Below are 15138 nucleotides of genomic sequence, written 5' to 3' on the forward strand. Positions count from 1 at the left end.
CCCCCTCCTTCCCATGTACCCTGTAGATAACCCCCTCCTTCCCATGTACCCTGTAGATAACCCCCCTCCTTCCCATGTCGGAAATATCAGGAAGGAGGTCCTTCCATACTACTGGATCCCCCAATTCCTGACAGAGCATGGAGGCTTTCGAAACAAGCTTCATTGCCAAGGGATGGATATAAATTCCCTATGCCCCAATTGCAGTGTGTTAGAAAGTGCTGAGCACATAATTGTGGTTTCCACTGCCTTTGAAGCAATAAGGAGTAAACGCCACTGGATACTTGTCCTCATGGAGAATGATTTCCTTCAGCTCACCAGGAAACAAAATTACCTGCATTACAAAGATTTTGATGTGGATGGAAAAGTTCAGTCAACTTTAACCTAGGACAAAGAGGAAGGCTTGCCAGGTTGGTTAGCTAATGACTCTTAGAAGGCCATGAAGGAGAGTAAGGCGAAGGAACAGAAAAATAGAGAAGAAGAAGAAGAAGAAGGACAAAACCTAATAGATAGGCACAACTAATATGAAATTTGGAAGTTGTTGTATTTGCAGGTGTCCGATATTACACAAACATGTGTAATATCAAACTGCTACAAACATATGTATTGGTTACATGCCAGGGTAAGGTGGGAATGAATAACTAAAAATTTAAGAAACAGAAATAAAATGCACACCCACCTTTTCCGATACAGTACAGAAACATAATTTTGGGGGAAAACATAACAAAAACAGGTTTAAATACTCACTTTAACAATAATAAGGCCAGGAGGACAATTCATGTTCCTGTCGATGTTCACCCTTGATGGATGTTCCATGTTGACTGAATCAAGAGGTTCATCGGTGTTCTGGACAGCTGAGAAGTGTGGGAAATACAGCTGTGACCACAATAATTTGAAAAACAAAACAGGTCCCATGACAGCAATCCTCAAGAAACTTACTTTTTTTCCCCCCAACTTTCAGTTCTAATAATTTGGATCATCATTAAAAGTATTTTGGTCTATGCTAGAACAAACAATTTTGTGATTTTTTTCACAGGAAAGCCCTACAAAATTCTGAATTAGGAAAGATCATATCTGGACAGGATAAGACCATGAAAAATGAATGAATTTAACAGATTCGGTAAAATATTGATAATAACATTTGATAATGACTACCAAAAGAAAAATTTCAGTTTTAGATAGTTCGATACTACAATTTAAAAATGTGACCAGTTCCAAAATCACAAATGCGAAACTACTATCTGTGTCTATCTCTGTCTAATGTCTTCTCTTTGATACTACTTAATTCTTTTTTTTTTTTTTAATAACAACATCTTCAACAATATAGTCATTAGAAAAATATAATAAACTAAATCTTAGGCCATTAAGTGTTTCAGACTTATATGGCATTCTGTTTTATGACCACAATTAAAACATTCAAGAGGCTTTTCATCTTTATAATAGCCATTTATTAATCTATTTAAACTAGTTTTTTTTTCTTCAGTGTTTTATAGGCAGAGTGGGCTGCTGCTATTAAGTCACACTGATGAGGCTTCTTACCTCTCTGATGCAGCTTTACATGTCTCATTAAATTACCTTTTTGAGGTGTTTTATAGTTACAATGAGCACATTTATACGAAGGCCTCTCATTGGTATGTTGGATCAAAATATGTCTTTTGAGGTGATCATTTGCTATCGTACTAAACTTACAATGAGGGCATTGATAAGGCCTCTCACCTGTATGGTAGGACATAATATGTCTTTTCAAACAACTGAATCTTAGTGCTCTATAATCGCAATCTGGACATGGGTAAGGCTTCTCACCTGTATGACGGGCCATTACATGTCTTTTTACATTACTAATTTCTCCTGCTTTATAATCACAATGGGGACACTGATGAGGCTTCTCATCAGTATGACGATACTTAATATGGCTTTTTATCATACTTCTAGTTAATGCTTTATAGTCACAGTGAGGACACTGATGTAGCGCCTTACCAGTATGACGGTACTTTATATGTCTTTTTAATTGACTGATAGTTACCACTTTATAATCACAATGTGGACATTGATGAGGCTTCTCATCTTTATGACAGACCAATACGTGAAATTTCAAACGACTACAGCTGTCAGCTTTATGGTCACAGTGAGGGCATAATTTTGACTGAGAACTGACTATAGACTGCGTTTTTGAATCCTTGTTCATGTTAGTTTTTGAGTCACACTCGCTTATCTCCTGTGGCTGGTGGAGGGAATCCAGGATGCCTATTAACAAGAAATATTATTATAATAAAAAAAAAAATATAATCAATTAATTAAAATTAAATTAAAAGTAGGGCAAGTGCACCAATTATTGACATTTTAGTAATAGACATTGAGGTTTTTTTTGCAGTAAAATGTATTTTTTTTTGACCCATTGGTTTTATTCTAGGATTGCGATATCGATGCAATATCCATTAATTAAATTCAACTTGATATAGCCAATAAACAAATCACAGTAAACATTAGGGTTCTATATGCACCATTTATTGACAGAGGAAATGTATCAATTATTGACACAACCTAAAACACCCAAATTTACTTACAGAATTTGCATGAAAAGCTGAAAATATACCTTATCACTCACAGTTTGATAGACTTGATCCTGGATGCTAACATCATTGGAAATTCCTCCAAATTTACCTCTCTTCATCTGAAAATATTGAGCGGCACTCTAAGATCAATTTGTTATTTTCTTTGTGAATAGATTCATTGCAACAATGTTGCTAACATTTTCTATCTCAATTATACAACTGGGCCCTGTTTCATAATAAAGTACAAACTAATACTATTAGTCTTGTCGATTTATCTTAATTTAATCACACAGACTTGTACGATAGTAACTAGAATTTAATATTTTGTAATTCCTGTAATATCACTAATAGTCATCTCTATCATGAAAAAAATAAGTATTAGTATTATTACCACACTAGTTTCTACACTTGTACCATGGACTAATACTATTAGCTTTCATTATGAAACAGGGCTAAAACACAAAGAATAAAGACATCATGAAGACTGATGCAGGTAGTGTCTCCTTTCTTGTTTCAGGGAAGTTGTTGATCAGATGAGGGAAAGGTTTAGCTTACAATTAGTACTAATTTTGAACAATTGTTGGCCCCAAACTCTTAATAATTAAAAAAAAAAAGATTGGACGTGTCAATAACTGGTGCACTTAACAATTACTGCATACAATAATAAATATAAAATATTAGTTTGTATACAATTAATTATCAAGCTGTTCTATTACTGTACTGTTGATTTTAACAAGAAATCTTTTGATTGTGATTATTCTATATTAGATAACTCTGGATTTATAAATAAAAGAAAAATACTAACGATTTTTAAATTGTTATAATTTTTTTGTCTCTCTACCATTGGAGATAAGATCATTATTATTCCTCCAGTCAATGTTCTCACAGATAGCAAACTTAAACCGTCCAGCACACAATGAATTTATGAAAATATGACTAGAAATATCCCTAATTAATTAATAGTAAATATAGTGTAATCTCGGTAATCCGAATTAATTACTTCAAGGGGTGTTCGGATTACAGAAAGTATTATGAAACATGGTGTAAAACAATTTAACAATATGAATGTACATAAACTTATATTTAAATAATTTTTTTTTTTAACATATTTTATTGGAAAATTGAAAGTTTGAAGTTTAAAAAAAAATTGAAAATGTTTTATTTTACATTCCCAGTAGTGCTAAGTGACAATTTAATTTGTTAAAACTATAAGATTGTTCATTTGTAAGTGAAAAAAAATTATAATTAAAAATACTCTTTGTATGGTAAATTTCACCAACAAAATTTGTATTATAAATATTTTTACAATTAATTAAATTAGTTTTACAAAATAAAACAATTTATACAATATATATTAAGTATTTTTAATTCCAACAAAATGTATTATGAGCACTTCAATATGAATTAGATTACTCGATTTTGGAACAGTAAAAATTTCCACTTTTGATTTTCATGTGATTACAATATCTTTCCTATAGATCGGGAAGTTAAATATGTCCTTCACAGATGTGTAATTTTATTTAAAAGCATGTTATTGCCTGCTGAGTTTACTCGAAAAAATAAATATTTTTTTTTTACATCAGTTCGGATTACTGGAGAATCCAGATTACCGAGATTATCTGTAATTTTATTTTGTATATTAGATTTTTTTTAATTATATGACGAAAAATATTCATGTGATCTAATTATGGCCAACTATCTTAACCACTGAATCATTTCTACATCTTATTTTAAGGGGACAGCAGCCCCAGGATGAAGACATTTATAATTTCATTTCATCTCAACAATAGCATTATGTTTATTTAAAGAAAATAACCAAAAGTATATAACTCTTCTTCTATCTCGATAAACTTATGAAAAAACAAAACAGAAATAACTGTAATAATGACCAGCAATATTTACAAATATAAAAAATGAAATTACTTACAAATAGGCTCAGTTTCATCCATATTTTCTTCTTTAACAAAAGCGCCAGGATTGTTTATACCTAAAAAAGAAAATAAATATAGGAAATATTCTGCTATATATATCAGTTTGTCACAAATTTTCTGATTGTCTGTTATCTTCACTTCCATAAAAAAAACTTTTTTAAATTAATAATTAACATATTTAAATTAGTAGAAATAATACTGTTAAAAATAAAACGATATTAAACATTAAATGAAAAAAACACCAAAATGTCTTAAATTAATGGTAATAAATTCTGATTTAAAATGTCAAAATTGACAGTATGATATTAAAATTAAGTTAAATAAAGATAAATTGTAAAATAAAATAATAATTGATTTTAGCAAGTTCTTATTAAAACTTTTCTTTAAATAAAGAACTTAATAAACTTGAAAGAAAATATACAATCTTAAACTAACGTTAATTATTGAATCCAAAGGTTTCAGTAAACCTTTATCTGTAAGCAGTTGTAAAACAATGCTAAGTTAACACAAATGTGTGGATATAGTGCAAAAGCCACATAACATGCTTTTCCTATCACAGTTTATCAACTATAAAATACAGTCCTAATTAATAATCTGCAAGTTTCTCACCATGATCTGATACAAGCTCCTCTTTTTCTTGTTTCACATGAGTCAGTCCACCTGTAGAGATTAAAATAATATTTGAAATAAGATAGATAAGAGAAACATAATATTGCAAATATAAGAAACAAGAAGAAATCACAATTCAGTTTATAACTAAACGGATTACATTTTCTATATGGCTTATATAGGTCATTATTAGAAATTAATGTTAATAGAATAAAAAGTTTGCTTACTGCAATAAACCTGAGACTCTTCATGTTGTTTGGTTTTGACTATGGGAACTAAAACAAAAAAATAAAATCTATACCCTTCGTAAGAAAGTATTGTAACTAGACCAATGGTTGTGCAAGGAGGTGATTTTTTCGGATTCACGCTCAACCGCCAGATTTTTATCCAATGAAGGGTACCCTTTAATGGAGCTGGGTGGACCGTGGACTGCTCCCGAACCCACAGGGCTGACTCAAAGCTATAGTGAAATAGAACCAGAACTAAACCTGAGAGTTAGTAGTAGTACAATCCCTTACCATTGAGCTATTCACTTCCAATAATTTTAAGTTCTGACCATAAATACAATTGATAGACAAAATTTTATTTCTCTGAATGCGATAAAAAACACAAACCAGCTTAAATTTAGAACAAATCCTTGAAATTAACTGCCTACATACGGGCCATTTTGTTAGAAAGTGTTAAATGCTGCCTAAAAGACATCACATTCCATAAGTAGTTTTATAATAAAAAGAAATATTTCAATAACTAGTAAATATTATTTTCATCTTCATAGGTTAAATATAAAGTTATATTATTATTATATACTTCCAATATTGAAAAATCATAACTTAATTTATAGATATGCATTTTTTTCTTACATTTAGGATAATAAAATTTCAATTAATTTTAAATTGAACAAATCTAATATATTTAGTTTAAGATTGTTATTTTAACTTTTTTTTTTCTAGCTTACTCTATTTTTATTCATTTACGTTTTTAAATAAGCAAAAAGTGGCATTAAACTATAACAATTAAAATTAATAGAAATTATAGTTAATAAAACACATATTGTCAAATAAAAACCAAAGGTAAACTAAGAAGCTTAAAAAAAAAACAGCCTTCGACGGATCATAGTTTTACATGCTACTCCTCTCCATTTTGCCAAATCAGTTAAATACTTAGCAGTCATGTTTGACAGCAAACTGACATTAAACCACTATATCATTTGGAAATTGGAAAACGCAAAGAAAATATTGTATAAAATGTATCCACATTATAACAAAACAATTCAAAATTTTTCACTAATAATAAATAGATACTCTATAAAGCGTATGGAGCTTCACTAGTTCAACTAACAAGAAAAAACTATAAGTATTCCAAAATAAATATCTCATAGTTGTAAATAACTCTTATACAAATGATAATTAATTATTATTATTGCTGTTTTTTATAATTATGGAAATTATACAAAAACAACAACCCGTGGTTATATATAAACATAAAAGAACTTAGTACATATTACTGTAAAATAATAATCAATGATGCGTATTCTATTTTATTCAGTGATATGTATTTAATTTTATTTCAATTATGTTTTGGTTTTTTATTTATTTATTTTTTTTTTATTGTTTCGGTTTGTTTTCACCAAAATGTAAAACACAGTAGTAATGTAATTAGTACCAAGAAAAATGAATTGAGTAAGATTGTATCCCAAAGCAATATAGAAATGATTGTATTTATATAAAAAAAAGTAAGCTAAATTTTATCTAATTAATTAATAGCCTGCATCCTAGAAACAAGCAAAGAACTACAAAATTCAAGAATTTCTGAAAAATGAAATTCTGCAATCATGACCACGAAAATCTTGAAATTCATTTCTGCAGTCTTGTAACAAACTGGTAATAATTAATAAAAATCGAACACTATTTAAATATTGGTTCATTCCACAAGTTCCTTTGAATTCTTTTAGATTAGTTTAAAGACGATTTTAATGAGCAAAACATGATATTAGAATATTTATGAAAATTAAAATTTTCTAAAAAATCATTCAATGAATCACCACAAACAAAATCGTTTTTATCGAGTATTTTCTCATAATTATTCTCTTAAACCAATTAATTTTAATTTATTAACTAGTTTTGATTTTGTCCAATTAAAAAAAAAATTCTTTCAGGATGGGCAAAATTATTTAAATAATCAAATATTAACATACATTAACATTCATCCTTAATCTACTTTGTTGCAAAGGAAGTCCAAGGGTTAAAAACAAACAAAAATTATAAAAGAGCAACAAATTTTATAACTATTATGAAGGGATTACTAAATCTTTTAGATTATCTAAATACAATAAAATTGATTAGAGGTATTCAATGAGGATTAGAGATGCGAAATAGGATAAATACAAATCTCAGACAGGTCAGTTACTTTCTGACAAATTTTGTTTTCTTATGATGAAGTAAAATCATTGTAACCCACCTCAAAAAAAAGAAAAAGAAAAGAAATTTGAGGTGGTTTATGAAAGGAGAATATTTCAGCATTGGATGTATATATTAATTATTTAACCTTCCTATCTAGAGGACTATGAGAAGAATGTAAAACGTAGTATGAGAAGAAAATGGAGAAAATCCATCTAAAATATTTCAATATCATTCATTCAACTAGGTCTCATTTGTTGGAGGAATGGATCGACACTTTATTGGGGAAATGGCCACAGGTCCAAATGAGGATTATTAAAAAAAAAAAGAGTGACATTATAGATTTCAATTTAAAAATAAGATTGAAATTAATTCTGAAAAATAATTAAAAAATGATAATCATAATTTTTTAAAAGATAAACTTACAAGGAACCTCAATTTCATATTTCTTTTCTTCTTTTATAGAAACAGAAACGTTACTCGATTCTGGAAAAGAGAAAAACATAGATCAGTAAACAATCAGTAGAAGAAACAACCAAAATTAATTGTGACATTGAAAACTTAGTTCAAAACTCCTATTTTTCAAAAGTTTGTGACTGTTCGTTAAAACTTATTTGCTATTTGTGTAAGATAACTTTGGTAAAAATGACTTAACAAAAGCACTTATTTTTCAATCTCACTTTCTATCAAGGAGTTTTTGGACTTAACTCTCTCTTTACACTGAGAATTAATTATTTAAAATAAAAATAAAAAGTTCTAAAAATATAAACAACTGAGGGATACGATGATTGGTACCTAACAATAAATTTAAATAACTTATTACTAGAGATCAGATTTTTGTGCAATAAAAAATCGAAAAATGTGTAAAAAAAACAAAACACAAAATGTGCAATAAAAATAAAAATGTGTGTAAAACACCCAAATCCTGTAATAATCACCTTTATTGTTTAGTTTATAACATTAATACATACAAAGCTTACCTAAGATAGTTTGAATCAAATTAAGCTAGCTAAATACTCTCTACATTTATGCATCCATACATAAAAAACTAAACAACACTGAAGTGAGGAAGTTAATTCTATTAAATGATTTTATATTCCTATTATGAAGGCTTTAATTCATTTTTTCAACTTCTTAAAACTACCTCAATTCTAAGTTTTAGAAAAAATATGCAATGCACTATGTAGAAATGAGTATTTAAAAATATTTTTCTAAGCAAAATTCCCTTTTTAATTTCATTAATAATGTATTTACCTAAAAATATAACATAAAAACTAACAAGTAATAAGTCAATGTAGAAAAACTATAAAAAATTTGCTTAAAAATAAATAAATAAATTCATACGGAGCAGACCAACTTATTTTTTGTTTGATTTATATTTAAAATAATATACACAGGTTATATAATACAATAATATATAAAGTTAAAAACAATAACAGTGAATGTTCTCTATAACAAGCTCGTTTTAGAGGGGCTTTTTTGTAATAACCCGAGACCACTAGTTAATATTATTCTAAGAATATTTATCACTTGTGTTTACTCGCTCTTTTTAAAGTTGAATTTGACTCTTCATCTGGTAATATTGATGCACTTCAAATTTTTCAATTTTAAATAATATATTAATTAAATAAGAAAAAATAATAAAATTAGTTCTATAAGTTTATAACATGAGAAATTTAGTAAAGGTAGGGAATAAAAGATGTAGTTGCATGAAAATGTAGTCTATACTTGAGTAGAAAATCTAATAGATAAAAATAAAGAACAATAATAAGGTTAGATAAACAGATAAAGTGAGGCTTAGTTAGTAAAGATCAAACAAGCATAAGATAAAATGAATTATTAGGTTTTAAAAAATAATGTAAATGTTTCTTACCATCATCTGAAACTAGATTCTCTCCTTCGCCTTCCATATGAGCCACCCAACCTTCTGAGATTATAATAATATTTAGTACAAAAAAAATCAAAGAAACATCTTAATACATATATAAGAAAGTCTAAATTCAGTAGGGAAAGAAATATAAACATAAACTATATTAATTAACTTATTGTATTATTATAAAGAGAGCACAGTAGCACTTACAACTATGCTACTAACTCTAAGGATCCAGGTTCGAATCCGGCTGTGGCAGATAATTTTTATCTGTTACACTGTAGCTGTGAGTAAACCCTGTGGGTTCTGGAGTCTCTGGTCAGCCTCATAAAGTGAGAACCCTTAGTTGGGAAAAAGTTTGGTGGTTGAGCGTGATCACCCTATAACTGTTTTTCTGAAAACATTCCTTGCTAAGTACTGAATCCATGATCCTTCGATTTACATTATTATTATTATCATAACAAATTTTTAATTATATTAATTGAAATAAGTGATTACAGTAATAATTTGTGTTTTAAATTGTTTATCTTTAGTTCTGAGGATAGGCATCAATCTCCGAAACATATATCATAGTAAATATAACTGAGAGAATACCATTATTGTGAATACAATATGAATTGTATGGGTTACTGATAAATGAATTACTAGAAATTAAATAAGTGCCGGCCGGTAAACATCCGAGAAGTAGACAAAAAATGGAGGTGGAAGGATTACGGTACAGCTGATTTTGCAGATTTGGATTAGGGCAGCTGTCAGTGGACTGATGTATGTATACAGTGACACATAGTAACAGCATCAAAAGTTCGGGTTCATTCAGCCTTTTATTTATTTATTTTAATTAACAAAATAAACAACTAGAATAGTTGCTGTTTGATCTATGCTGACCATCACCAGAAATGGGTTCCTATAAGGCAATTACAATTATGTTTTAATTTTTTAACTCACCATAATAAAACTGTGATTCATCCTCTTGTTTGATAAAAATTGAAGGAACTGTAAGAAAACAAAAAATAATTATTCTACTTTGAATGCCAACCATTGCTGAATACTTGAAAGCCTTATATTATTATTAAATCATACTAGAAATATTTATCACTAGAAAAAAATTGAATTCTATGAAAAACAAAAACAAATAGTTGCAGGATTAATATCAACAAATAAAAATATAAGTAAATTCTCAGTTTTACTAAAAAAATGTTTTTCCCTGCAAAAATGCTATATGAACAATATTATTAAAAATATACTTATAATTTTATAATATATAGTTTGCTGGTAATCTTAATAAGAATATAATAAATAAAAATAATTCTTTATTGAAGAAAAAGTTTGAAATGGTAATTATAATAGTAAGAATTAGATAAACTGTTGGATACACAAATATATTAAAAAAAAAAGGAGAAAATTTACTTTTAGCTTTAACTTCATCTGTCTTCTCTTCTTCAACAAAAACACCAGGGTCATTCATACCTGAAAAAGGAAACAACACAGATGACAAAAGTTCAGTTTACGTGTATTAGAGCAGTGGTTCCTAAACTTATTTTGCCATAGCACAATTTGTTATGACAAAAACATTTTGTGGCACAATAGTCCTAAAATCATTTTGAATATTTTAGGTCCATGTTGGAATATATAAGTCCCAAAACAACAACATGGAATCAATAAGATTTTTAATTGAACATGAAGGCTGAACATCAAACCATTTAAATGTTTATAAATATTTATATGGGTGTCATATTTTTATTTATTCAGTTGTGTTAACCAGTAGGAAAGGTACTCTCCACATACACTCATGTAAGATATGCAACTGTTCATAACCAAGATATGGTTTCGGAAGGGACCTGAAAGGTAATGCAATTTTTTTTTTTAATAATAATAAAAAAAACAGTATTTTAGTTTTTTCTGTGACAACAACATAGCGCTACTCAAAAACAGTTATGTATGATTCAAAAGTGGCCTTATGACTGATAGAAATAGCATAGGCAAGAAGATGATGTAATTTTATATAAATGGATTCTAATTTTCATCACTATGATTCCTCGTCTACCACTCATGCAATGTGACACGTCTTTCTGTATAGCCTAAAACAAGTTCCACGATCCTCAACCAGCTCTCTTCTACTCCGGTCCAGACCTCTCATAGGAAAGTAATCTCGTTCTCATTAGGGATCTTCCTGTGGGGCTTTTACCGTCAACCATCATTTCAAATGTGAGGGGAAGATGGTTGGGGGTGTGGTCTGTGAAAAACACACCTCCAAATCTCTTCTCCTCATATATATTGTCCATGGTCAACAATCTTATCAATTCAATTGTAATTATAGCAAAACAATTGTTGCTTAATCTTAAAATGTATTCAAATCATCTAAGACAGTTTTTTTCAATATTGCAACATGTTGGGACATGTTTCTATTGCGTCTTTCCAGTTCTTCTTTTTGTGTGCTATAACCATTTTCTTCACTTAATTATATTGGATCCATCATCACTGAATTCTCCTATTAAATTGCAGAATCAACGTAAAAATTGTTGCCACGACGGCATTGGGTTGCAGCACTCCTGACATACACTTGGGGTGCCTCAAGGTGCCATGGCATTCAGTTTGGGAACCCCTGAACTAGTATATAAAAGGTTAGAACAAAAGTGAGATAGATTCATTTCTAAAAAGAAATTGAAAAATTTGTAAATGTGCATGAATTAAATATTGTTGTTTTTTTATTCATATATTATATTATTTAAGTACACAAAATGTACATACTTAATTTAGGTATCATTGAAGTAAATTCGCAAAACAATAAATTTCTTATGTATAGATAAATATACTTAAAAGAATATTTTAAGATACTACATGATAGGCAAAAATTCTGAAAGGAATAAACTTACTTTTAGCTTCCACTTCATCTCCCTTTTCTTCTTTAATAAAAATACAAGAGTTAGTTATACCTGAAAATGAAAACCAAATAGATATTAATCCGTTTATGTATAAAATATAATAATAGCAATGGTTTAAACTAAAGATGAAATCAAAATAATGGACAGAGGTGCCATTGGAAATAAAACACACAGTACTATTTATTTCATTACTATACGTTTGATTTCAATTTTACTCATAAGCGTCATCCTCATAAAAAAATAAACTACTTTTTCAAAAGATGGCCATTGGTGGAAATATAATATATTATTAAGGAAGAGAAGGAACATAATTCTCTGTATTGTTTTTAGAATCATTTAACTAAACAGTGGTGTCATTAAAAAAAAAAAAAAATGAAAGCAGACTTTTTTGTAAACTTTAGATATATAATGACCTAAAATATAAAATCATTTATTATAGAATAAGAAACAATGAGACTTCAGTGCATTCCAGCACATGATTCAAGTTTGGCCTGTTATCAATTTGTGATTAAGTTATGAAATAACATCTTCCTACTCACATTAAATAGGTTAGTAATAAAGCCAGCATACAAAAGATCAAATTCATAGATAGCGCTCTAGTAAAACTTTAGACTTAACCTAAGTCTACCACTTTACCTAGTCAGAAACCAAACCTATATTATCCAAATGAAATTTAAGACTTAAACCTTTGTTGAGGTTATCATTTTTCCGTATAACAACATACAAACAAACACTTTCTTTAGTTACTCTTCTTATTTACTTCAGTGCCATCTATGAATTCAACCTTAAAAATCAATAATAATATAATGAGATGTAGATAGTTGACCGTAGATTAATGCTTGAAGAAGTTTATCGGGGGGTGCGGTCAGCAAAGAACAACATAAATAAACAAAACAATAAATAAAAAATAAATAAATATTGTTTTGTTTATTTATGTTGTTCTTTGCTGACCGCACCCCCCGATAAACTTCTTCAAGCAATAATAATATATCTTAAATGAAACTGGATTCCATAGTTTTCCGGACATATCAACAAATAAATATGCTTAAAATGTATACATTCTAACAGCATTTGAAAATATATTACTGCTTTACTTAATTATTGTCACATCTAACAAAAAAGTTTTTTTTTTTATTATTTTGGGTTTGAGGTATTTCAAAGATTGTACCAAAGTGATCATTTATAACAACTCTAATAGCTTTAGGAAAGCCTCTAGGACGAACTCAGTAAAGAAAGTGACCGCAGTCTATGGTACCATCTTTGGAATAAGTCCAATGTAAAAAATTTTACAATGTATTACTATTCAAGAAAAACAGTAATATGTTAATATGACACTTTCACTTATAAATTAAAAGACTTATAAGTTGCATAAAATGGATACAATAGTTTCTTACCAATTTACTAAATATTACATAATAATAAATCATATATTGATAACATTATATTTACGAACTACGAAATCAGACAGGAAAATCTTTTAGAGTACCTTAAACCTAAATAACAATTGGTACTTTTTACAACTCAAGCTGCAATAGAGGGAACATCAAAACCCACCTACAAAATGCTTCAGGTGTCTATAGACCTGCCACTGAAAAAATTCATTTAAGGGGTTTGTATAAGAGCGAGAGTAGAAAATTGATAGCTGTGCTAATGAAAGCAATAATAAAGGTATATTTAGACACTTTGAATTTCCAGCTATTGGAATTTGACTAGTAAACTGTAACCCAACTATACATAAAATACAAGATTAAGAATATTTTAATCAAAATATAACTATTATTCACAAACTTCAGTTTATTGAAATGAGAACTAAGATGGTTCTTACATAGTTCATTGCAAATTATAATTTAAATAAGCACACATAAAAATGCTAATGAAATGCAATGAATGATTCAAAATAAAATCCAAAGGTTATCTTTGATAAGGCAAAAAAAAAGAGATCCACAACCAATTAAGGATTTAAAATATTAAGAGCCAAAAACAGTCTAATCGCCTGAGTTCAGTGAACTGCTAATGACTAATAATAAGAAATAAAGAAGAGAGTTTCTCACCAATTTCATCCATTGTAGGAAAACAAAAACAATCATTAAAGCCAACAACGCACAAACTATGACGAAGGTTTTTATCTACCACCCAACGAGGTTCTAATGAAAACGGAAATCATGTCTCTTCTTTTTCAACAAACTTGAAGTTAATGTTTTTTTTTAAGTATAGATGTAATATATCCACTTAATTGAGATTGGTTTTTTTTGTTTAAATAAAATAATTTGTGTCCTTGTTAAGTCTTAAAATACTCAAATGTTCATTCATAATTATTTGATAAAATCTATAAGGTTATAAGTTTAAAGCTTTAAGTTTTTTTTTTTTTTTTAATATCTCTATTGAAATTTACAACTGTATATTATATAATACATTCAGTAAATTTGATCTTAGTTAAAATGGAGTTACAGGTGTGTAAAGAAACTACCCATTAGTAGCACTCTATTAACATTTTACATTAGCAGGACTCGTGGCCATCTTCTCTTTAGGCCTCTCGGAGGATTTTCAGGATGGAAGAGGACGCAAGGTTAGGAAAAAGTGGGTTTTTTAGGTGGTTAGGGAGTTTATAATGGAAGGAGTGAAATCTGGTTCGGGCTAGAACGGTTACATATGTAACATTAAGGTCTTTATGTATGATTTTATTTGTGACAAAGTAACGAGAATTGAGGATTTTACGAAGGATTTTGGATTGTAAAGATTGGATACGAGAGGAATTCGAAGGTTTAGTGGAGCCCCAAAGCTCTATAATAATAATAACTGATTCACTGATAAAATAATTTTCATTCTGTACCTTGTTTTTTTTTTGTTTATAATTTTATATTTTAAGGTAATTAAACTTATTCATTAATTATGTTTGATGTT

The 15138-nt window shown here is 28.7% G+C and overlaps 1 protein-coding gene across 3 annotated transcripts in view; it reads right to left on the minus strand.

Annotated features, from left to right (window-relative positions):
• The window catches only part of LOC106684351 (transcriptional repressor CTCF), a 17709-nt gene extending 3312 nt beyond the window's left edge, over window positions 1-14397 (minus strand). The window contains exons 1-10 of one of the 3 annotated variants that reach the window (XM_014426381.3): window positions 14289-14397; window positions 12229-12288; window positions 10763-10822; window positions 10301-10348; window positions 9359-9412; window positions 7912-7971; window positions 5317-5364; window positions 5090-5140; window positions 4477-4536; window positions 2021-2241 (exon numbers count right to left, since the gene is read on the minus strand). In XM_014426381.3, the coding sequence (XP_014281867.1) occupies window positions 2021-2241; window positions 4477-4536; window positions 5090-5140; window positions 5317-5364; window positions 7912-7971; window positions 9359-9412; window positions 10301-10348; window positions 10763-10822; window positions 12229-12288; window positions 14289-14301 (675 nt within the window). In that variant the 5' untranslated portion in view covers window positions 14302-14397. Of the gene's footprint in view, window positions 1-852; window positions 2242-4476; window positions 4537-5089; window positions 5141-5316; window positions 5365-7911; window positions 7972-9358; window positions 9413-10300; window positions 10349-10762; window positions 10823-12228; window positions 12289-14288 lie in introns of those variants that run through there. The other 2 variants (XM_014426380.3, XM_014426382.2) reach the window with 2 other exon arrangements.
• Between the last annotated feature and the right edge of the window lie 741 nt (window positions 14398-15138).

The sequence above is a fragment of the Halyomorpha halys genome, unplaced genomic scaffold (genome assembly GCF_000696795.3).
Source record: "Halyomorpha halys isolate HHAL.00 unplaced genomic scaffold, Hhal_1.1 Scaffold572.1, whole genome shotgun sequence".
NCBI classification, from domain to species: domain Eukaryota; kingdom Metazoa; phylum Arthropoda; class Insecta; order Hemiptera; family Pentatomidae; genus Halyomorpha; species Halyomorpha halys.